Source organism: Meriones unguiculatus, chromosome 11, assembly GCF_030254825.1.
Source record: "Meriones unguiculatus strain TT.TT164.6M chromosome 11, Bangor_MerUng_6.1, whole genome shotgun sequence".
NCBI classification, from domain to species: Eukaryota; Metazoa; Chordata; class Mammalia; order Rodentia; family Muridae; genus Meriones; species Meriones unguiculatus.
In genome coordinates this window covers 8,462,602-8,486,136 of record NC_083359.1, presented here as the reverse complement: position 1 = coordinate 8,486,136, position 23,535 = coordinate 8,462,602, and the positions used below count along the sequence as shown (strand labels likewise).

Genomic DNA, 23,535 nt, shown 5'->3' with positions numbered 1-23,535 from the left:
AGAGCTGGAACGACACACGGCATGCTCGCCGTTGGTTCTTGTGACTAAGGCTGGAAGGGCACTGTCCCTGTCTTGCGGGGACTCAGTCTAATGGGAAAGACAGAATGTGAGCACAAATGACAAGCAGATAATAACAGGCACCGTGCGAGCTCCATGCTTTCCACCTGATCGGAAACAAAGCCGTAAGAGCATGCCAAGTTCCTCCATCTGCTAAAAAAATGGCTTACACAACACATAGTCTTGACTGCATTTACAGACTCTGGAACTACCTCCAATGGGGTGTGCCCTGCAGTCTCATGCTATGAAAAAGTCCACCCAACTGAAAAAGCTGACTGCAGCTTCCACACCCTTCCAAATAGCCTAGTAACGTAAGCAAACACAGCAGTGTCTGCGAATCCCATTTAGCCTTGTTGTAAATGATAAAAATTCTCAATGGGTACATTATACATCCAGTCAAGTCTCCTGTGTAGCGCTCCACGAAACCCTCTCTGTGACGGTTTGTATTCCACTCGGCATTTTTAAATCCATTTTGATCTCCTGCACAGTTTATAGACTGAAATTTGAATGAAATTCTTCAAACTTGTTTCTTAAGCGGTTTATTTCCGAGAGCAGTGATAGGGAACACATTTCGGGAACTCACGATATTCTGAAATAGAGATGACAAACATTTCTTCTGTCTCCTCCACGGCGTGAACGTTCCTGGCTTCCCTCTACACAGAGCAGCACAGTGCGAGTAGAGGCTAAAATGGCAGAAGCAACCAGAGCCAGCTGGCTGTATAAGTGGGGTTTTCTGTTTTCTCTGCTTACACATTCCTCCTTCTCTCCAAAACACCCCATCGCCTTTGCATTTCTTTCACGTTTTCTTTATTTTTCTGTGAACCGCTGCCTCCCACCCCTAACCACATACCTAACGGTGCAGCCACCCTCAAATCTCACATCAGAATGTCAGTTATTTCTACATCGCTGTGGAAAAGCCCAGCAATTGGCTGAACATAATATTTTCTCTTTTTGCTGAGACACATTCCTAGCTCGGAACTGTGTTCAGAATTCCAGCTATGGAGCATGGAACGGCTGCAGCAGGCTTCCCAAAGCCCGTTCCATGGAACGATGGGGTGCCTGGGGATGTTGACAACTGTTCCAAGCACTTAAATCTTCAGAGTCAGAGTGCTAAGGGGGAAGTCCACTGGCCTACTGAGAGCATCAGTATCGAAGAAATCTGCCTAACTCTCTCTGTTATAAGAGATAGAATGCTTATTGATTGGTTGGTTGGCTGGTTGACTGATTATTGATTGATTGATTGATTGCATGGTTCCCAGGGAAACATGTTTCATCAAGATGAACTCTTTTCCCCCTTCTGCTCACTAAGTGAAGGAGGGGATTCGGACTCTATTCCAGCCTCTAAGGCCTTCCCTTCATGACAGAAAAATGCTGTCACAGACTCCCTGCTCATGCCTTCATCTGCACTCATGCCTGGCGAATATTTCACTCATTGTCCTGCTCTCCACCATCAAGGAGGAAGAGACGCTCTTCCACTACCTTGCTGTCATCGGTCAGGTCTCTAAATCTCACACAGCAGCAGCGGGCCACCCTCTGCCATCCAAGCCCACACCCTTGCACTTCCATCCAACTTTGTGCTAGCAGCAGGCATGACTTTGTGGGACTCCAATCCTATATCCCTGGGGAGATTTGTTTTAACTCTTTTGGACTAGCCACTGGGCCTCCTGTATTTAGCTTCCCATCGCAATAACAAACTACCCAAACCAATCAATTCAAAGTGTGTGTGTGTGTGTGGGGGTTTATTTTGGCTCATAGTTTCCTCGGTTGACCCTTGCTTTTGACCCATGGTTAGGCTGTATATCACGGTAAAAGTGAGTGAAAGAGCAGTCTGGTTCATTTTATGGCAGATGAGAAGGAAACACAGAAAGAGGAAGGGGCCGGAGTCCCAGAATCCTGTTTAATGGTAGCTCTTAATGATCAAACTTTCTCTCGAAAGGTCTAACAGGTTAGATGTTCCCTTACTCCCCAAAAGTGTCATAGGCTGGACCCACCTTTTGGTGCATGCTATAGTACCTACTCTGTGGGCCTGCCCCTGCCCATTTTGAGGGCATCACTACCAAGGCTGCCCCACTGAAGGGGATTGTCCTGAATAAAGCTGTCCTGAAACTTTTTTTTTTTTTAAACTAGGGAACCTTTGCCCTAGAATCAGCCGAACATTGGTCTCAGATAAGGTAATTCAACAGACTGTCAGCATTTACTGACTGCTGGCACTTTCGATCTTTCCCCCCTCAGGAATGTGGACAGAGTTAGAGGATACATCTAAGGATACACCAGTATGGCAAAATCTACGTATTTGCTCTGGCTTTTCGATTTATCAGTGTTTGATGAGTATTATTCACTCATAGGATAGAGGTAAAGAGCACAGATACTAGGGCCAGACTGTAGAGTATGGCTCTTGCTGTCTGGATAATGTTGTTCAAGTCATCTACCCTCTAAGCCTCTGATGCACCATCTAGAGAAAGAATATAATAAAATAGTCTACCAAGAGCACGACAAAGAGTGGGCGTGGTCGTGCAAGACCAGGCTCTGTGGGGGAGACCCTATCTCAAAAAGATATATATCATCTTCGCCACCATCCAGGCAGGAGATGCGGCAGCTTCAACCTTGATAATGGTACAGAAGACTGATAGAGATGGATGCTTCTGGCCACCTTTTTTGAGGCGGGAGTCAGAGATGGAAGGACTCACACATGAGGGAGGGAAGGGAAGAACTCACAGCTAGATCTCTTTTAGCAGTGTGCTCTGTTTTCCAGAAGGGCAGCTGGAAGCAAGGGCAGGCGGGGGCTGATCTTTGCAGGCAAGCATCATTATGTCTGCGATACATAGGCTGCTAACGGGGAAGGACCAATAGATTTGGGAGCCAAGTCCACACCTAAGAAAACTATAGACAGACCTGTCGTGATGGCTGTTAGTGAAAGGCAAAGATAAATTGGGGAGAATGTGGGGAAGGAAACCTTAGTGTGGGCTTGGTAGAAATGTAACTTAGTGTAAGTTACATAATGGCAAACTGGATGGTGGCTGCCCAGAAACTAAAGGTAGAATGACCATACTCCAAAGTCCATTCATGTATGCATTCAAAAGAATTGAAGTCAGGATGTCACAGCCCCATCTGTATGACGATGATTGCAGCACCAGAACAGCCAAGCTATGAAAGCGACCTAAGTGTCTGTCCCAGTTTGTTTAGCTGTTGTCATAACACACTCACCAAAACCGACTTGGGGGCTGGGGCTTATTTTATTATCTAATACTTCCAGGTAACAGTGCATCCCTGAAGGAAACTGAGGCATGAACTCAAAGCAGGAAGTTGGAGGCTCAGACTGCTGCAGAGAATGCTGATTCAAATGCTCCTCACTGGCTCGCCTCAATGGCTTGTCTGCCTGCTTTCTTACACAACCCAGCACCTGGCGGGGGTGCATGTGTGGGGTCCTGCATCAGTTATGAATCAAGAAAATGTCCCTCCCACACAGACATTCCCATAAGCCAATCTGATGGAGGCAGTTCCCCAATTGAGGTTCTCCCTTCCCGGCTGACTCTAGTCTGTGTCAAATTGACAGAACACTAACCAGTAGTGTCTGCCATTGGAGGGATGGACACAAAATGTGTGGTCTGTTACACAACCGGAATGTCATTCCACAACATATACATATTTCAAAACATCATGTTGTAGACTGTAAACACACAGAACTGTTTTTTAATTGCATGTTGTTTTAGAAGAGAAACTTAAAACCAAACCCAAAGCCCCAAATGTTTTCTTTGCCAAATTTCTGACAAGGCGGTTCCCGCTCTGAGGGCCTATGCCTCTGCCACTCTTGGAATGCCCTTTTCCACTCAATTTTCATTTTCTCCTATTACAAAAAGATTTGGTAGATGCCATTCTCCAGCCACCCTGAACAACGCTTTTTCCAGGAGCAGGATCGGCTGGGCTGACCTGGGACTTGCCCTGGTCCATAGCTCATACATGAAGGGAAGGAAGGGAAGGGAAGGGAAGGGAAGGGAAGGGAAGGGAAGGGAAGGGAAGGGAAGGGAAGGGAAGGGAAGGGAAGGGGAAGGGGAAGAAGGGAAAGGGGAGGAAGGGGAAGAAGGGGAAGGGGAGGAAGGGGAAGAAGGGGAAGGAGAAGGGGAAGAAGGGGAAGGAGAAGGGGAAGGGAAGGGAAGGAAGGGGAAGGAGAAGGGGAAGGAAGAGGAAGGAGAAGGGGAAGAAGGGGAAGGGGAAGGGGAAGAAGGGGAAGGGGAAGAAGGGGAAGGGGAAGAAAGGGAAGGGGAAGAAGGGGAAGGGGAAAAGGGAAAAGGGAAAGGGAAAGGGAAAGGGAAAAGGGAAAGGGAAAGGGAAGGGAAGGGAAGGGAGAAGGAAGGGAAGGAAGAAGGAAGGGAAGGAAGAAGGAAGGGAAGGGAAAGTCTGATACCTTGAAGAAGCAGATGAGGAAGCAGGCTTAAGGGGAATGGTTGGCATAAGCCGAGAGTGGAAGGTCCCTAGAGAGAGAAGAGGAAATGAGGGGACACTGGAAGGCTACTTCAGGTACCTAGAAAGTAGGATGTACTGTGGTTCCATGTAAATGTTAGCTAGGAAGCCTTTTTCAACGGAAAGATCACGGACAAGGGAAATGGGCACGCCTAAGTTTGGAGGTGACTTTGTTTTCCTGTAGGCTCTGATGTGTAACAGGGGTCTTGGAGAGTCCTTAGCAAGGTTCACAGAGCTAAGTAGAGATTTTCAAAGAGAGCAGTGTATGCCCGCTGATAGCAACTTCCATTTGGGAACACAGGGAGGAAGCTGAGTGAGCCGCTGGGATGGCAAGGGTGGGCGGAGCCCCGGATTCTCAGAAGAGATAGCTGCCCCTGGTTTCTGCTGAGGAAGTGCGGCTATAACAGGGTGATGGCTTCTGGGCAAAGGCTGATGACTGAGTGATAGGAAACGCCAGAGTGCCCGAAAAGGAAGCCTGGTGACAGCAGGACGGAGGGAGGAAGTTGTATGGCCGGCCTCACGCCGTGTGCTACTTAGGCCATGTGGTACATTGCCTCAGTGAGCTCAGTTACCTCTTTGTGTGTCCAGGCCTCTGCTAAGTGTTCTCCTCTGCTAGGCATCACATTTGGGCTTCCAGGACACAAATATTAGCTGTGTACTTTTTGTTTTTTCTGTCGAGCACAATAAAGTGCAAGGATGATAATTAGCTTTTAGTTTTGGCAAACATTTGACAATCATACAATGGGTCTCTGACTTATGTTTTTAAAAAATAGATTTTTATTTCCTGTAAATAGGGTTGATCAACTTAACTCAGTTTAACCAGGAAGTTTATAACATTCATATATTTTGCTTCAAAGACCAGCTTGTGCTATGATCTCCCCTGTTCCTTTTAAAGTCAGACACAGGGCTATTAATAGCCACTTACCATCATGCTATGATCTGTTGAAGATGGTACAGTACAAAGCATAAAGACTGCCCCATCTTCAGTACACCTCAGTGAAATTTGCTTCAGAATTTTCTAGCTTTCTGCCCCCGAGGAAGAACATACTATCTTGGTGGCAGCTTTGGGGCGTCGCTGAAGCCCATCCCGGATCCCAAGAATCAAGAGAACGCTGACTACACTTGAGAGGAAAAGAAGGCAAATGGCTGACCAGAAAGGCAACTTGAACCTGGAGTTGCCTGAGGGGAAGGAGAACTGGGGAAAGAGAAGGCTAGCATGGCAGTGCTGGGTGGCGCAGGAGGGTCTCCACGTGGCTTATCCAGTCCTGAATCCTGGGGAAGCTAAGGGTTACTAGTGTCAGTGAGTTCCCGGGGCAGACACAGCTGGGAAGCCACCGCAGGGAGCACTAAACCCCCCAGGTCTGCATTTTAGAGCTCTGCCACTGGGTGTGATTGCGAGGCCAATGAGCGTCTACAGCCTCAGCTCCCCGCCCCCACCTTGTTAAAACAAACTCGGAAGAGTTTGGAAGGAGTTGGCAATGATGGACATGTAAGTAAAACACGTGACCAGGGCCTGCAGAAATAGTTTGTGTTTACTGAAAACCTAACAGAGGAGAGATCCCCAAGAGCAGCCAATGCGCCGAACGCCTGTGCGTCCTAGAACCCTCTGGCCTCCCAACATCCTCTATTCCAGCGCGGTTGCTAAGCTCGTGAGCGTCCATAGCAACCGCCTGGGGCAGGGCTTCCCTGCCTAGTGCCCAATCCGCTTCCTGCGCTTCCCGCGAGGGACCTCGGCTGCCTTGAGTGGTCCACGTTTGATGTCAAGGCAGGCGGAGAGAGTCGGCTACTAGGTGGCTGAGGGCCCAGGGCGCACACAGGTGAGGGGTTTAAGGGAGGTCCAGGCAAGTAAGACAGTAGGTCGTGCCTGGGAGACCTGGGTGTCTCAACCTAGGTCCCGGGCAGCCTGGGCTCGCTGTCCCGTTCTGTGCTCCAGGGAAGGGGCATCTGTCTTGCGTCTCACCTACTTTTCGAGGGTGTCCCTTGTGTCTGAAACTCGGGCTCTCTTCCCAGCTGCTTTCTCATCCCAGGAGTCCCAACTGGCCCAGGGGAGGACATGTTTTAAAATTCAAACCATGTTGTCTGGACAGCCTGTCCACTTCCGGCTAAATCTTCCTTGCCCTTCGGGGGTTAGAAACAAGCCCCTCAGTACCATCCCTGGTGCTTACAGTGTTGTATAGGCAAACACTTGAGAAAACGGGAGCGTTCTTTGCCCAGGCATTGCAGAAAGGTAGCTGTTTGTTGTTAGTGCTGGAGGAATCTGGTAAGATAGTCTATTCCTTTGATAAATGAAATATTTCGCACAATAACTCGGTGAACAGCGTCTGTACGCCAGGTCACCCTGTCCACCCCTTAACCTGTCTTACGGACCCTCCCCTCCTTCCTCAGGGCACTCACCTATCACCTATGGTCTTATACTCTGCACATTTTCCACTTCTCTCATCAGGTGTCTGTCTGGACGCCAGCACACAGTGTTGCTTTAAGCTTATGTAATGATAGGAAACGGACCCTGGGCAACAGACGTGCCGTGAAGAGATCTCACCTCACCTCTTCATCTTCCTGCTCGTGGGCTTTTAGTTTGCTCCCTTAACATACTAGAGAGGGATTCTTGGACGTTCTGACTGTTTCTGTGTGTGTCTGAAGAGACGCCCTAGTTAACTGTAGTATCTGTTAACATATATTTCTAATCCTATCTGACACCGGGTTCCTTACCAGAACCAGTGGACGTGAGGGCCCTTGTGCGATGCTTTCAAGCCTGTGCCTGAGGCAGATCTGAGGCTGGTGTGTGTGTGTGTGTGTGTGTGTGTGTGTGTGTGTGTGTGTGTGTAAGCAGCACAGTTTCTGCATTTGTGTCTTCTGGAGACGTTCTAAAAGTTTTTTTTGTTCCTTTAAATATTTATGATCCTAAAGTCTTGACTAAAATGTTCTGATAAAATGTGTCCATTCAAATGAAGCCCGTCTTTAAGCGTAAACGGGTCTTTCCAGTACTTGTATTCTTGGTGGTGTCGGCTCTGTCTTAGCAAATTAATATTTATAGATGAGTGTTATAGCACTTTCAGTATGTTAATACACGTAGATCACATGTTGAATGAACAAAGTCCAACACTGTTTGACTTTGTAGCACATCTCATTTCTTCCAATGCTCTTTATTAGTGGCAAAATATAATCTATTTAGTTAACTGTTTATGCGTTGGAGCTCTGGCTGGCCTGAAACTTACTATGTAGACCAGGCTATCCCCAAACTCATAGAGATCCATATGCCTCTGCCTCCTAAGTCTGCCTCCCACATTTAAGTCTGGCCCAAATTTTATTTAAAAAACAATCGATTATACGGAGTAGGGGATGATTTCCGTAGCTGCTTTCAGTCATTTTCCCAAAGAGCTGGTTGAATTTCCTTGGAGGTGAATACAGTGGTAACAATCTTAGCAAGTGTTGCACATACTTGCATAGAGAGACTGGGTTTGAATTTGGAGACCCGACACTGCAACAGACACAGCCAGCAAATTAATCCAAAGTCCTTTTCAAGGTGAGGTGTGTGTGTGTGTGTGTGTGTGTGTGTGTGTGTGTGTGTGGCATTCAGAGGATGTCAGCTTACCGGAGTCAGTTCTCTCTTTCCACCATGTGAACGGAGCTCAGCTCATCAGGATTGGTTGTAAGCACCTTCATCCCTGACCTGTCTTTTGGGCCTGTGTGGTCCACTTTTACATAAAACTAGAAGTGACGTTGCCTTATTCAAGCTTTTGCGTGCCTGCTTGGTTAGTGGCAACATTCCTCTTTCATTCCTAAATTGCCTTCTCTTTTGAGTTTGGTAAGTCTAGCCAATTTGTTAATTTTATTGACAGAGTTTTATTGTTTTTCTCTCTTTTTTTTTCCTATTTATTCTTTTTCTGCTTCATTGATTCCTTCCCCCCTCCCCCTTTGCTATTTCTTCATTCTGCTTTGGGTTTATTTTGCTTTTTAACTTCTTAGATTAAAAGACAGATCACCAGTGGCACAAGCCTTTAATTCCAGAGAGAGTTCCAAGATAGCCAGGGCTATACAGAGAAACCCTGTCTTGAAAAGCTGAAAAAGAAAAACAGAAACCAAAACAAAATAAAAACACTACGGATCACCCATTTGAAGTCATTATTTTCTAATATGAGTGAGGATATACATCCTTCGCTCTAGCAGCAATTTTTGCTGTTTCCTTAATTTTCATAGGTTGTGTTTTGTTCTCATTCAGCTAAAGATGTTTCCCAGTTTCCCATGCCATTTCCTCATTGATTCATGACATTTTTAGACTTGTGTTATTTAATTTCTTGTTACTCGGGAAGTTCCTAAGTGTCCACTATCAACTTATAGCTTAATTTTTATATGTTCAGGGAACGTGTACCTTGCACACTTTTGATGGTTTAGGATTGTTGAGATTTGTGGCTAGTGAGAGTCTGCATTGGTGGGCATTCTCCGTGCAGGTGGAAATTGTGTGCAAGGCTCCATTCGGTGTGAAGATACCAGGAAGTGTAGATTCTTGAATGAGCATTCATCAGGATGCCTTTTCTATGCATTACAGACGAGCGCGGGGCATCCAACTGCGTCTTGTTTTAATCTTGTCAACCTTTGTGTTACATACTTATGTCAGTGATTGCACAGGCATTTGAGACTGCTGTGTCTCTTAAGATGTTCTTTTTGTTTATTGTTACTGTGTACATCTGTGAGTGCTGGTGGGCATGTGAGGAGATAAATCCTGGAGTCGGTTCTCTCCTTTCACTTTTTATATGGATTTCAGGGATGGGCCTCAGGTCTCAGGCTTGACAGCTAAGGACACTACCCACTGAGACATCTTGCCCTGTCATATCTCTTTGAATATGATCCTTTCGTTCATTTTTATCTCTGGTCTTGTTGTGAGGTTTACTTGGATTGTTATTAACATAATACATTCAAATTTTATTACTATTTACTTGTATGTATTTCTATACTTTTATTTTTAAATTATATGCTTTATCTTTAAAATGTTTTTTTTTCTAAATAAATATACAAATAGTGTTATTTAAATATCATCCTTCAGTCTATGTGTAGGCCACTCAACATACATTTTCTTCATTAATGACTGATGTGAGAAGGCCCAGCTTATGGTGGGTGGTTTCAGCCCAGATCAGATGGTCCAGAGTTGATGGAAAACAAGCTGGGTGAGCCGTGGAGAGCAAGCCGGTGAGCAGCATTCCTCTGTGATTCCTGCTTCTGCTTTAGTTCCTGCCCTGGCTTCCCTCCGTGGCAGACTGTAATCAGGATGTATAAGCCCTGCTCTCTCTAAGTTGCCTTTGGTCATAGTGTTATCATAGCAATGGAAAGCAAACTAGAATTAGAGACATTTCACTTGCTACAGAATTTCTGCCTTATGCTTCCTTCCAGCTTTCCAAAGAGTCTGTTTTGGACTGGCGTGTAGCTCAGTTGGTAGAATGTTTGCTGAGCATGTGAAAGACTATGGATTTGATGCCAGGCATGCAAAACAAACATTAGGGGGAAACTGTGTTCTGCTGCTTTGGCTTTCTCTTCTTTTCTTTTCCTTCTTTTAAATTTCAGTTAAAGAAAAGCTCTGTTTCCTGTTCATAAGGCTTTCTGACAATCCCACATTTCTTTTTATGCCTGTTCTTTCTACTTGTCATGATGTTTTTTCCTCCACCTCTGATTTTGAGCCTTTTTTTTTTTTTTTTTTACTTGCTTTCAGCAGTTTGATTTGGATTAGCCTTGGGGCAGTACTGGGGTAAGTGTATGCTCGTGTGTACCTTTGTTTATCCTTGGTCAGGTTTTGGAATTTCTATATCTTATAACCATCTAAGGACTGCAACAGTTTCTGTCACATGTGGAAGAGATTCAGTAATTTCTTTCAACATTTGGTCCCTCTCTTTATGACATCACAAAGGCACAGTTTCTGTGCCCATATGATGATGCTTTGGCTTTTCTTCTTTTTTTTTTTTAAATTTCAGTTAAAGAACATCTCTATTTCCTGTTCAGAAGGCTTGAGTGAACTAGTATCTATTCCTCCAGTGTCCAATCTGTTGCTCATCCCAGTTAATAGGTTAAGTACGTATTGTATGCATTTGTTCTGCCTTCTCTATTGCGCAAGTCCCATCTGGCTCTTTCTATAGTTATTGTCATCCCATCGTCCCTTCCATTTCCAGACCTGCTTCCACTGAGCAATTAATTATGGGCCATATTTTCTGTCTGTGAGTAGGTAGGAAGGTTTTGACCAGATGCTGGACACTGTGGCATAGTTGAGTGTTACCAGGTTACTTGTGGGCCAGTCTGAGCATCCTGAGACCCATTTTCACATTTGCCTACGTGAGTCTTTACGTGATCTTTACGTTACTCTTGAAAGTTACCAGACAATAACTAATTAAAGAAGGGAAGATTAATTTTGGCTCATGGTTTCAGAGGACTGCGTGACCCCATGTGCAGGATGATAGCAGAAGAGTATGGTAGAGGAGGGCTATTCTCCATGGCCAAGCAGCCAGAGATGATACACCCTCAAGGACGTGCCCCTTGCGGCTTACTTCCTGCAGCTAGAACCTGTTTCCACAAGCTCCCAATGCAGCAGGCAGCAAACCTGACCTCACGACTGACATGTCATGGTCAATCCATGAGTGTTTTCAGCACAAGGACTTCAAATGGGCGACAGCTCTGACATCTTCACTGTCCATCTCCTGGGAGCATCACGCTCCTCTGAGTTCAGAACGCATCTCTACCTTCTAGCTCTAGAAATAGTTCCTCTGACAGCTCTGCGCCCCTTGTTCGGCAAAATTGGAGGAGGATCCCTTGAAACATGCGCAGACTATGCCTAATCAGACTCACATGCATCCCTGGGTAGATTTAGAAGCTGAGTTTGTGTAGCTTATGTTTTCTGGAGTTCTGCTTACAACTCCCAGCTGTTGAAGCCTCTCCAGAGTCTGACCACTCTTTCAATATGTGGAGCCTGCCAAGCTCTGCTCTGTTTCATGTGGTTTTCCCACAGTGATCTGGAAATAACCCCAAATACAATGCTACAGCAAGCGGAGGGCTCATTATTTGGTTCCTTTCTCTGAGGGACCGGCCCTGTGTTACCTGTAGCCCCGTGTGTGAGAGAGGCTGTTCCATATGTTGGATCCAGGTTTTTAGATGTACAGTTTTTACTAGCCCACCATGGTTGCAGGGAGGAATCCTGTTTGAGTTCTTAAAATAATTTTTTAGACCATGATACTTTTGGATTTCATAACCAATAACAGCTTAAAATACAGGATGGTGGAGAATTTTGGTAAAACTAAGATATGGTTTTCTTTTTCTTTCTCTCTCTCTCTCTCTCTCTCTCTCTTTCTTTCTCTCCTCCTCCTTCTTTATGGTTTTTCGAGACAGGGTTTCTCTATATAGTCTTGACTGTCCTGGACTCACTTTGTAGACCAGGCTGGCCTTTAACTCACAGAGATCTGCCTGCCTCTGGCTTCCTGAGTGTTGGGATTCCAGGCATGCACCTGGCCAGGGGATGGTTTTCACTCCATCTTCCTTGGTGGCTTTAAAGGATGGGTGGATGGGTCTCCAGGTTTGGCTATAGCATAGCTGGTTCTTGTAGAACTCATTCTAAATCCTGTGTATCCATTCAGATCCTCAGCCATCCCTTCCCCAAACCAAAGTTGTGTGTGCTTTTTGTTCGGCCTTTTCTCAGTCCTCCTGCCTCAGATTGTTTGTGAATGGGCATTTCCGTGGCTGTCTGTTTCAGTTTTAACAATCTTGGATTGTGGTGTCTCAAGATGGCAGCATAGCAGGTGTAGAGAAGTCCACACGGCACGTCACCCTTCAAATCCCACTGTCAGAGAACCAAATGACCCTCTGGAGCTGGGATCCTTTATTGTCAATTATTCACCAAAGCCAAGTAGAAAGGTTTTTGCTAGGAGAAAACTATGTTGTTTCTGGATTTGACAAGGAAATGGGTTGGATGAAAAGCAGACTTAAGGTCTCCAGCACCTCAAGTTGCTTTGATCTTGCTTTGAAGAAAAGCAATATTTAAAGTTTCAAAGTGAAGTGGAAGGATGCCAGTAAAAAGTGACTGGGAGCAAAAGGAGAGGAAGATTTAGCAAACAGTGAGGGAGCGAGTGTTACCTGGGCCACTCGGGCCTAGGCAGATGTTCTATGCTGTGGCCTGGGCAGATTTTAACTTGAACACGGTTCTACCAATCAGTTATCCCGTGGTTTGGGTAAAAAGGTATCGGTATAAAGCCATTGACTCATTGAGGAACTTATTTATTTTTATCTGCATAGTGTGTCAAATAGACTATGACTTGATTCTCTCTCCTTTTAGTAATAGGTCTTTAGATATTAACTCCCTGGCAGAATTTATACTTACATTCCAAAGAGTGTGTCACAGTCTGTGGCGTCCTGGTCTTCCTAAGAGGTCCTAGCTATGCATTCAACTAAAAAGAAAAAAAAGTATGTTCTAGAATGATGCATACTGCAATTAGGGTAACTCGGTGTTTTGTACTAAAAAGCTCTGCACACGTAAGTGGCACATGGGCAGACGCCTGTAATGTACAATTAACATGTATTTCCACGTGAACGGCATACTTTGATAAGCCACAGCCACTAATGAGCCATTCACAGTGACTCCTGAGTAGTCAGCGGAGTTTTAGGGGACAAGGGAGACTTATCTTTTACATCATTTACTTCATTCAACTGGTAATTTGAAAAAATTTAAAAAAATTAACTGGTAATTAAAAAAAAAAAAAAAACAAAACACCAAACTGTTGGGTCAACACTGTTCCAGATGGCTCAATGCTTAGCCTCGCCTACCCTCCCAGCCCCAAGGCTGGTGAGCAGTTTCCATATCGGAGGCTCCCGGAGGGGGATGGTCCCTCACCAGCCATCCCGCTGCCATCAGCCCACGTGCTTCGTGCTTCATAGGAGGGCACGATGGAGCAGGGGAGTGCTGCCAAGGAACTGCTTTCTTCAGCGCTGTTTGAACAATCCAAGGAAGAGGGCGCTGGTTTGACCTCTGGGTTTTGTAGACAAGGCAGCCGAAGGTTAAGTAATTTGCCCCATCGTCACACGGCAAGGGCAAGATTTGACTCTGTTCCATGTAGAGTTAACTATCTGCTTAAATGTGACCTCACACTCATGACTCGAGTTTGCAGGCAACATTATTCGTCTTTTAATTTAAAGCATTTGATGTTCAAAAAATGCAAATTGCCAATATAAAAACATAGTGCCTTCATATATTTTTGGGACGTGGGGATGGAAACTTTAAAATTATCACCAGGAAGTGTACTGACAATATATGAGAACAAATATCTAATGAATCCAGGAGCACTGAAGCGGGTACTATGTCAGATGTAACCTTTTATATGTATGTTATGAGATTAATTTATTTGACATTCTTTCCTTCTTTCCTTCCTTTGCAGGAGAGATTTACAAATAGTGTTTGAGCAGCATGGAGCTTTTAGGTTCTGCTTTACCGGGCACTTATGCCCACACTCAACCAGCACCAACCAGCTATCTACCAGCCATTGGTGTCATGGCATCAAGCTATCGGGACCGCTTTCCCCATCGCAATTTGGCACACAGCTTGAGCCTTCCATGGAGACCAAACACATACTATAAAACGGCCTCCAACTACCCAAACTTGGCCCCATTGACCACAAAATCCCATCAGATGTGTGATAGCACCATGCTCCCCTACGTGTCCAACAGAACCACCCTCTTCACAAGATACACTCCTGAAGATTGGTACCGGTCCACCCTGGTGAGCTTTCAAGAGTCTGCTACCGCACGGCACAATTCAGAAAGACTCCGAGTGGACACCTCCCGTCTCATTCAAGACAAATACCGACTCATCCGGAAGACCCAGGCTGACTGTAACCGAAAGTTGGGAGAGCGGGTCAATGACCTAATGTTTTGGAAATCTGAAATCACGCACGAGTTGGATGAAATGATTGGGGAGACGAATGAACTCACTGATGTCAAGAGAAGGCTGGAGAGGGCTTTGAAGGAGCTGGAAGCTCCTCTGCAGGTGAGCGTGCGGTATGGAGTAAAAGGTTCTGCAACTTAGGGTTTTGTTGTTGGCGTTGTTTGTTTGTTTTGTTGTTGTTTTCTGACAAGGTTTCTCTGTGGTAGCCTTGGCTGTCCTGGACTGGCTTTGTAGACCAGGCTGGCTTCCAACTCACTGAGATCTGCCTGCCTCTGCCTCCTGAGTGCTGGGATGACACGCGTGCGCTGCCACTCCTGGCTTGCAGCTCAGTCGTCAGAGGTCGTTTTCAGTAGATTTTCATTTCGTGTTGCCTATGGAAACACCCCTCATTGAGAAACCTGTAAATGGCCTCGGTAACGGCCGAGCCATTGCCATTTTACATACATCACACCTAGTGAGTTTCTGAGCGAATTCTGAAAGCAAAGCAGACCAAAGAAACACCATTAGGCCGCACGCTGTGTTCACCTGAACGCGCCCATCGTCTCAGCCCTTTAAAAAGGCTGGCCTGGCTTCTGCAGGTTCCACATTAAGATGAAAATTTAAAAAAACAGTTGTTAAAAAAAAATGTCATTTGCTAGAAGCTGAGGAGATGGCTCAGTCGGTGACACCTCTGCCTTGTGAGTAGAAGGACCTGCGTTTGATCCCCAGAACCTCAGAAAAAGTAGGGCAGGGTGGCGTGTGTGGGCAGGTGCAGGACTGGGCAGGGGGATCGCTGGGTTCACTGGACAGCCAATGAGTTGCAGGCCAGTGAAAAACTCTGTTTCAGAATGAGGTTGATAGAATCTGAGGAGGCACAGCTCTCAGGGCTGACCTTGACCTTCACATGCACACACACACATGCATGCACATACACCCCACATACATGCATATACGCACACTCACCACACACACACACACATACACACACACACACACACACACACACACACACACAGATAAACAGGGCTGAGTGGAGGCCAGTTGTCATGGTCAGACGAGCAGCACTTCAGTTAGTCCCTGGTGTCTGGTGTAGGCTTTGAGTGGGCTCCTGTCCCCTGTGACCCTCAGCCCGCACGATGGGCCCTCCAACCCCTTCATGCTCACCACCATAGCAAGAGGACATTCCGCATCTAAAGCTGGGGAGAGCATACACTAAATCAGTGTCACTCTCAGGGAGTGCAGCCAGCACCAGCTGCCTCCGTGCAGAATACTCACGGGGGGTCACATGGCATCTGTAAGGCGACAGTGAGGACTGAGGGGCAGCAAGTCTGGGGATTGGAGTCTGTCGGGCTTCTCTGCAGTGTGGCTCCTCTACCATCCTCTCTCCACCAACCACCAACACCTGAACACCCCCCCCAGTGTCCCCGAGGAGCTTGGAGGTGCTCACATTGGGGTCCTTTGGATGAACTCACCCTAGCTTGTCAAGAACAGAAGCCCCCCCCCCCAGCGCCTTCCCCAGGACCTAGCTCAGGGCTGGAAATATCCTTAAAACCAGGATCACATGCCCTGTTACTTAATTTCTCCAAGACGCTTGGTTGCTTTCCTCACTCCCCTTCGTGAGGACTGAACCCTGCCGTGGCTCTCAGGTGAGCCGTTTTGGCCTGGGTGTTCCAGAAAGTCCTGCTTGCAATCAGTGCTGCCTAGAAGTAACCCTCCAGCAAGAAAGTAACCCCCCATAGCTAGGAGGACAACTGTTAAACTCTAACACAACAGGGTTAAGCCAACAAGGCGGCCATTTTTAGCTTTTCGCCTTTGCACCTGTAACTTCTAGGGCCCAGAATGTGCTCTTGGATATGTCCCTAGTGGGGCCGTGGACCAGAAGAAGGGTCCTGCAGGGCACTGTGGTGACATCCACTTAAATAATCAGTGGATTGTATAAATTATGCTATTAAGAATTAGGAATTTGCTCAGTTAAATTTCACTACTATCTTCCAACATGGCTCACGATTTATGTTTATAGCAGTTTAACGTCATACAGTAGTTTCACATCATGGGAAAGGCTTTGAAAAGGCATTTTAGCTACATCATGACCTACTTCATCGCTAGCAATTTATACTGCTTTTCATTGTCATCACTAATAGTCTCTGCCTCAAAGAATATTTTAAAACTTCAGTGTGCTATTTAATTTGATCCTAAAAAAAATAGTATAAAATTGTTGGGACAGTTCTGCCTCCATTTTATTAAAAATCAAACAACCAACAAACAAAGCAGTGATGATAAGTATGGCTGAAACATTTTCTGTATTTTAATTCTTTTTATTATTTATTTTTGGTTTTTCGAGACAGGTTTTCTCTTGGCTGTCCTGGACTCACTTTGTAGACCAGGCTGGCCTGGAACTCATATGTCCCTGAGTGCTATTTTAATTCCTAGTAGGTAAAAGCATATTATTTTTTTATATTTAGAAAATAATAAATAATATTTTAAAGATATGGTTTAGATAATTGGCTACACAAATATTTTAATATTTCAAGATAAATACTACATTTTTATTTAAAAATAATAAACATTACTTTAAATTCTTTTCTACTTTTTAGTAGAAATTATTTAAAAATAATACCTCAAACTTTACGTTTCATGTTCTTAAACTGTGTATACTCAATAAATAGATGCCAAGTGCTTAATTCGGTTGGTAGTAGGTGGAGATTCATTTTGTCAGTTTTCCAAATTAGGACTTATTTTTTTTTTCCAAGTTGATTTCTAGAGCACACACGACCCCTTAAGTAGCAGCAAAGATTTCTTTCTCTGTCATGGTCTGCCCTGTGCTAGGCTCTCCCAAACTGGAGTGAGAAGCCCAGCTTGGGAGCAGACCGTCTTGTTGTCTGCTGCAGTCAGTTTGTAGTGACCAGCTCTCTGCTCTGTGAATCTCCAGGTTTCCCAAGAGTGTCTCTTTCATCGCGAGAAGAGAATGGGAGTTGACCTAGCTCATGATGAAGTTGAAAAAGAACTACTGACGGTAAACTGGGGTGGGGGGGGTGGGGGAGGAGAGTGCTTCAGTAATGAGAAGTTTCTCGTTTGCGAACGTGTGTTTAAGTGGAGAAATCAGAGAAGGGTTGTCTAAAGCCACTTAGAAGTAAATTTGTAATGCCAAGGAAAGGTTCATTTTCTTGGTTTCATAGGTAGTAAGTGTTGACTGAGAATTTTAAAAATATAGGAAAGAATAATGTAAGATTAGGTGTTTGCAGCAATCAGCATTGACTTTGGAGTATTTCAGTTATTCTGCCAAATATGTTTAGATAGACACCACTGCTTCCCACAGTAATGACATACACGTCTCCAAGATTGCACTCATGCCGTATTTGGGAATGAGAAAACTCCCTCATCCCTTCGAAAGGATACTGAAGTTTTCCGTGTCACTGCATATCCCTGTAGGACACAACCTTGATTGTCCGGTTCCCAGTGTTCACAACGAGAAGATGCTGCCGCCTGGCAACAGCTCGGTCTTACCTTCCTGAACAGTTAGGCAGCTCCCTCATCCCACACACTGCTTGGCAGCATGTACTCAGTCTCCAAGGAAGGCGCAGGGTCTGGGCCCTATGGCTTGATGCCACCATGGTGTCAAAAAAAGCATCTCTGCTGTCCACAGTGCACACTCCTGACTCCTTTCTCCCAGTTCTTTCCAGGAATGGCACCGAGGCGTCAAAAGATCAAAGGTCATGAACATCTGGGGAAGTTTTGGTTCAGTGCCAAGTTGCCACCTCTGAGCTGATGTGCCTGAGCCTCTCTGTGGATATTCCCAGGCTCCATTGCATTTTCTGGCTGCTAAATCCAATTTACTCCTAAGTTCTCTCACCTTTCTGCATTACTACAATAGCGTCTCGTTTCTCAGTCTGTCAAGGCTTCGGCCTCCGTGTGCTTGAGGCTGCTCCCAGTTTCTTCCTTTGGCTAAGACATTGAATTAAACACTAGCTCTTCACCTTAAGTGTTCTGCCAAACAACTTTTAAAATTTTGATTAACATGCAACAACAATAAGGATCAAGTATGTACTGGTCAAACCCAGTGTTTGTTTGTCTTTCCTTCCATCTCAGTTCCCAGCCTGTCCTACCCTGACTCCTACCTCTTCCTACTGATGGTAGAGTGGCCTTGGCTTCAGTCACTGCCTCCTTGAATCCTACTGTTAGTTTAGCTCTTTATCTGAAAACAAGCAAGCAAACAAACAAATACACACATACACAAAACCCTACCTCACATCCCTGAACTACGACATATCAAAACATTACATAAAAATAGATGGAAGGCTTAAGAATAAAGTTAAAATGATCAAATGTTTAGGAAAAGTGTGCATAAATAATTTGGGCACTGGAGTAGGTGACTGTTTTGGACACAACACTAAAAGCAAAATGAAAACACAAGCTAAGCTACATTGACAAAACTGAAAAATTGGTGCATCAAAGAAGATTTTCATTAACAAAAATCTTCACATCATATATCTGATATGGGCTTGTATCTAGCCTAGATAAATAAAAATTAATAGTTTTTGAGAAAAACAATCCAATTTTTAAAAAATGGTTGAATTGTCTCATCAGTTCAACCAAAGAGGAAAAGCTAAAACCAGTCACGGCATAAAACTACTGATCACCATTACTTGCCAAGAAAACATAAATCGCGTTCATAATGAGACTCATCTTCATGCCCGCTAGTAGGATGGTGGTTTCTTTGCAGAAAGCAAAAGCTGAGGCTGTGGAAAGATTAAAATCCATGCACATTGTGGGTGGGGATGGGAAAGGTTACCACTGCTTTAGAACAGGATTACTCAGTTACCATGTAATCCAGTACCTCTACTTTCAAGTACCTATGCAAAGAGAAAAGAAAGCATGTGCCGAAGGGGAAGAGCTTGCATGGGGATAACTGTAGGGACAATATGTAGGAAATCACCAAAGCAAAATCACCCTAGTTGATATTCCCACAGTAGAGCATTCTTTCAGCAATTCACGAGGTGCTTGATTTTTCTATGGTGGGCGTTGTGTGTGCAGTGATGGAAATGCCCTGAGTTTGGTGTTGGTGATGGGTGTACTAACGAACTCTGAGCTGTAGCTTTGAGTAGGTGAATGATGCCGTTTGTGGTCTGAGTTCTGCAGATCTATCCCTGAGAACTAAGAAACACTGAATCAGAGGTTGGTATTTTCCATATCAGTAGCAGAGGTCATTTCATCTTAAAATTAAACCTGCAGCTAGAGTGATAGATCATGAATTGGTCACCCCCAATTAATTCAAGTAGCACATGTGTCCTGTTATTCAATATAAGACACACACACACACACACACACACACACACACACACACACACTCTTTCACGGTAGTTCTTTTGACTATTAGATACAAGAAGTAATATAGGCTGAACACCCCCACCCCCAAATCCAAAATCTGAAATGTTCCAAAACTGAAACATTTTGAGCATGAAGATGACACCACAAGCAGGGAATTGCACACCAAAATTCGGGTTAAATTAAACATCTAAAATTATCTGTAGGTATAAAGTGTATCTGAGATATAAATAAATTCTGTGTTTAGACTCATGTCCCAATCCCCAAGATATTTCATCACAGCCATACAAAATTACAAATTTTGGGGGAAAAAAATCTGAATTCTGAGGTGTTCCTAATCCAAAGTATCCCGGATGAGGGCTGCTTGCCGTATTCAGCAGTCTCTTCCAGAACAGCTTCTCTTGGGGACCTGCCATGATGTTATCTGCCTGTCGAGGTCTCTGTCAGCCTGGTGTGTTTCTCTGAACTCTGAAGCTAAGTGAGCCTTGCAGAGTCATGGCATACCCAGCCATTCATCCCGGGCTGTGCTCTAGGACTCAGGCCCAAACTTATCAGTCAGAGGTAAACTGAGGCTCTGCTTGCAGTGACAGGTGTCTTGCCTCCCCCCATGCTGTAGAAACAGAAGTGCATCAGCCTTCAAGGATTTACTGGGAACGTGTGAAAGACAGACCCATTTTAGCCCAATGAAGGCCCAGGAGGGCTCTGCTCCAAGGGGTTGACCAGAACCCTGACTCAGCAAGAAAGTACACACGGGTAGGGTCCGACCATGCATACTAAGCTGTGCCCTTCCTACCTATGTTTCTATCTTCAAACAGGCTGTGGGGCCAAAGGTTTCCCACAGCCAGCCATGTCAGAAAGGACAGCCATTTGCTAGTCATCCTCAAACACACAGTTAAGTGAAAACACAGAACAGCTTGAGCCTGCTGGGTGAAGGGTCTGGATTAATAGGGACACCCCTGAACTATTAAACCTGCAATTCAGGCTGTAGCCTAAGGCTGGCAGTCACCCACATCTGTAGTTGGACATCAGTGTTCTTGAGATGCTGGTCACGCCTCTCCACTGGAACAGAGGCCAGTGACCTCTCGTGTGAGTCTTCCTGGGGAGATGTGAATGAATGGAATGTCGCACCCCAGATAGGGAAGTGATGAAAAATCTGAAGAAATGATTCTCCCTGATGGTAGCTAGAGAGCCACTGAGGTTGTTGGGTTTACTTATTGGAGTATGGGGGAGGTGAGAATGGGAAGCTCAAAGGCAGCTTACTTCCTGAAAAGCCCAGCCCAGGGTGGGTGATTGACACACAAAAACTACATCCTCAGATCTCCCAGCACAACTTAAAGGCAGCCAGGCCAAAGGGGGAGTCTGTTCTTCCCCAGCAACCTTTCTGCAGAAGCTTAGTGACTCTCTCAACTTTCAGGAACCTGGGCCTTGTAAACTTTGTTTACCTCCTGGATTTTATGCGCTTCCCTCTTCCATCCAGGAAGGAATGTTTATGTCTGGAGAAAAGAGCTGCAGGGTCGCTGTTAGAAGACCTAGCACCTCCTGAATCCCAACTACCTTCTAAGCGTGGGCCTCTTCAGTTGTGGGCCACAATCCCTTATGGGGTTGTGTAGCAGAAAGCGTGGAGGTCATAAAGATTTGACATCAGTGGAAGGGTTCTAGATGTTCAAAATCAAAATTTAATTCAAAACTAAGCTTTTGGTGCTCCTGAGGTCTTGCGAGGTGCTGGACCAGGCTGTACCTGGTGATGTCCCTGCAGCCTGGGTTCTAACACACAGCATGTACACTTGGCACTGTGCCTGCCATGCACACATGTAGCACCACACAGATAAAACTTTTCTTTATTGACGGATTTGAACAGTACTGGCTTTCGGTGCTACACCCAATGGAGACGCTAATACACGGTTTTATTTTTCAATTGAGTAGGAAGTTGATACCATTCTGTGCTGTCAAGAAAGGATGAGGAGACATCTGGACAAGACGATTGCCCAACTTGCGTAAGCATTTCCTCCATCCAGCGTTAAAGCCCAGCAATGAACTCTGCTTCTGCCTCCTGCGCACATTTCTCTTCGAGCCTTATAAGAGCACACACACACACACACACACACACACACAAACATGCACAAGGGCATACAGAGGCATATACACAGCACAAACACATACACACATACGGGCACACAAACACACACGTATACACACACATAGAGGCACACACATCCACAGCACACATACATTTTATTCAGAGGTTAGGATGAGTGCTTGGAACATTGTCTTCTCTTTTTATCTAAAAATTAATTTGGGGATGCTGTAGGAAGGGTGGCTAACGTTTTCTTTAACTCGAGAATTTTTTTGCTTTGAGGCCTTTGTTCAGCTCTGGCAGCTGGAAAGGTGTCAGGTTGTGTCTCCCTTTTATTTCCATATTTCCTTAAAGACCTGCCTGTTCTGATGACATCATCGTTCACTATGCCCACAGCACTGTCATTATGCGCTGTCCCTGGCCTCCACCAGAATGCAAAGCCCTCAAGGGTAAAGGCTCTCTACTTTTTACAAGGGTGGAGGACAATGGGAAGGAAGAGCAGCAACCAGGGAAGTTCTTAAGCTGTGGTAATAGCTCTCAGAATAGAAAAAGTGCTGGCTGAGCCTATTGTCTAATGGTTCTTGAAAGGTCTGTGTTGGCTATAGTCACAGGAAGAAGCACTGTTGTTGAAAATGCCCCTCAAAGAAATGATGGCTTCATATGTACTACTGTTACCAAAGATGACATGAGTACTCCTCAGGTAACAAGTGTCACAGAGGCATCAAATTACTATCCGCTTGGTTTGCCCAGCCTGGGCCTTGAGCCAAAACTGAGAAGGTTGGTGAGGTATGCACGCTGCAGTCCTCTGGAAGGGGCATTAGAAGGCTCTATAACTCAGGAATTGGTGAGATGGGCAAATGATTATGGAGGCTGCCTGGCATGGTTTGGCTATGGACAGTGTGGTTTTGAGCTATTGCATGCCACGAGGAAGGGGAGAGAAGAACACCAGTGGGCTCGTGAAACAACAAAATTGTTCATTATTCCCAACACTTAAGTGGAGTTGCTGGCTGATGGGGGCCACCAGAAAAGGACTCAGGAGTCTTGTTTCTTCTGGCAGCCCTGAGTAGGAGCTGAAGCCAAGTTTATAAACATAAAACCAAGTAGAACCTGAGCTAAGAGTTTTAACCAATCAAAACTCGGGAATTAGAAACTTTCCCAAGTGTCCCATCATTGTCGAGTGACATTAAGTTTAAGTGTCTTTGCCCAACCAATCAAATTCATTTTTTTCTTTCTGTTAAGAGTGAGCATTATGCTTTGGGAAGCTATTGCTGCTTAGAGAGGGGGGTTGGCCAGCTTGGAGTCTAAAGTCAGAATGGTAGTACTTGAGACAAGTTCCTTTTACCTGCTCTCAACATTCCTTGTCTTGTGACTAATGAGACGGATGTCTAGGGGTTCTTGGGAAAATAGAAGGTTGTAATGGGCTCTTCAAACTATGAGTTTAACTGAGTTAATTCTTGACTGAACAAAATTAACTAAAACATTGAGAATGCAAGGCCCTATGAAGAGCAGGAGAAAAAAAGAGGGGGGCAGGGGTCCTGCTAAGCCAATGGGTAGCCAAGGGGGCCTATCAAAAATATTTTGCAATCAGTTATTCTTTTTTTCTGCCTATCTAATAGGTTTTGTTTTACTTTTGTTAAGGTGTCTTGGGCCAACCCAGAGGCAGAAAAATGAAATTTCCCCCAAGGGGAATTTACTTTTGATTTAGCATTTCAGCTTGTCAAGGGGGCAGGGGCAATGTATT

At 45.1% G+C, this 23,535-nt stretch overlaps 1 protein-coding gene across 1 annotated transcript in view; it reads left to right on the top strand.

Moving 5' to 3' along the window:
* The first annotated feature begins 6,216 nt into the window (after window positions 1-6,216).
* Tekt3 (tektin 3) overlaps window positions 6,217-23,535 on the top strand; it is a 32,781-nt gene continuing 15,462 nt past the window's right edge. Inside the window, exons 1-4 of the mRNA XM_060365016.1 lie at window positions 6,217-6,332; window positions 13,914-14,521; window positions 17,328-17,411; window positions 21,644-21,714. Of these exons, the coding sequence (XP_060220999.1) occupies window positions 13,943-14,521; window positions 17,328-17,411; window positions 21,644-21,714 (734 nt within the window). The 5' untranslated portion in view covers window positions 6,217-6,332; window positions 13,914-13,942. The remainder of the gene's footprint in view (window positions 6,333-13,913; window positions 14,522-17,327; window positions 17,412-21,643; window positions 21,715-23,535) is intronic.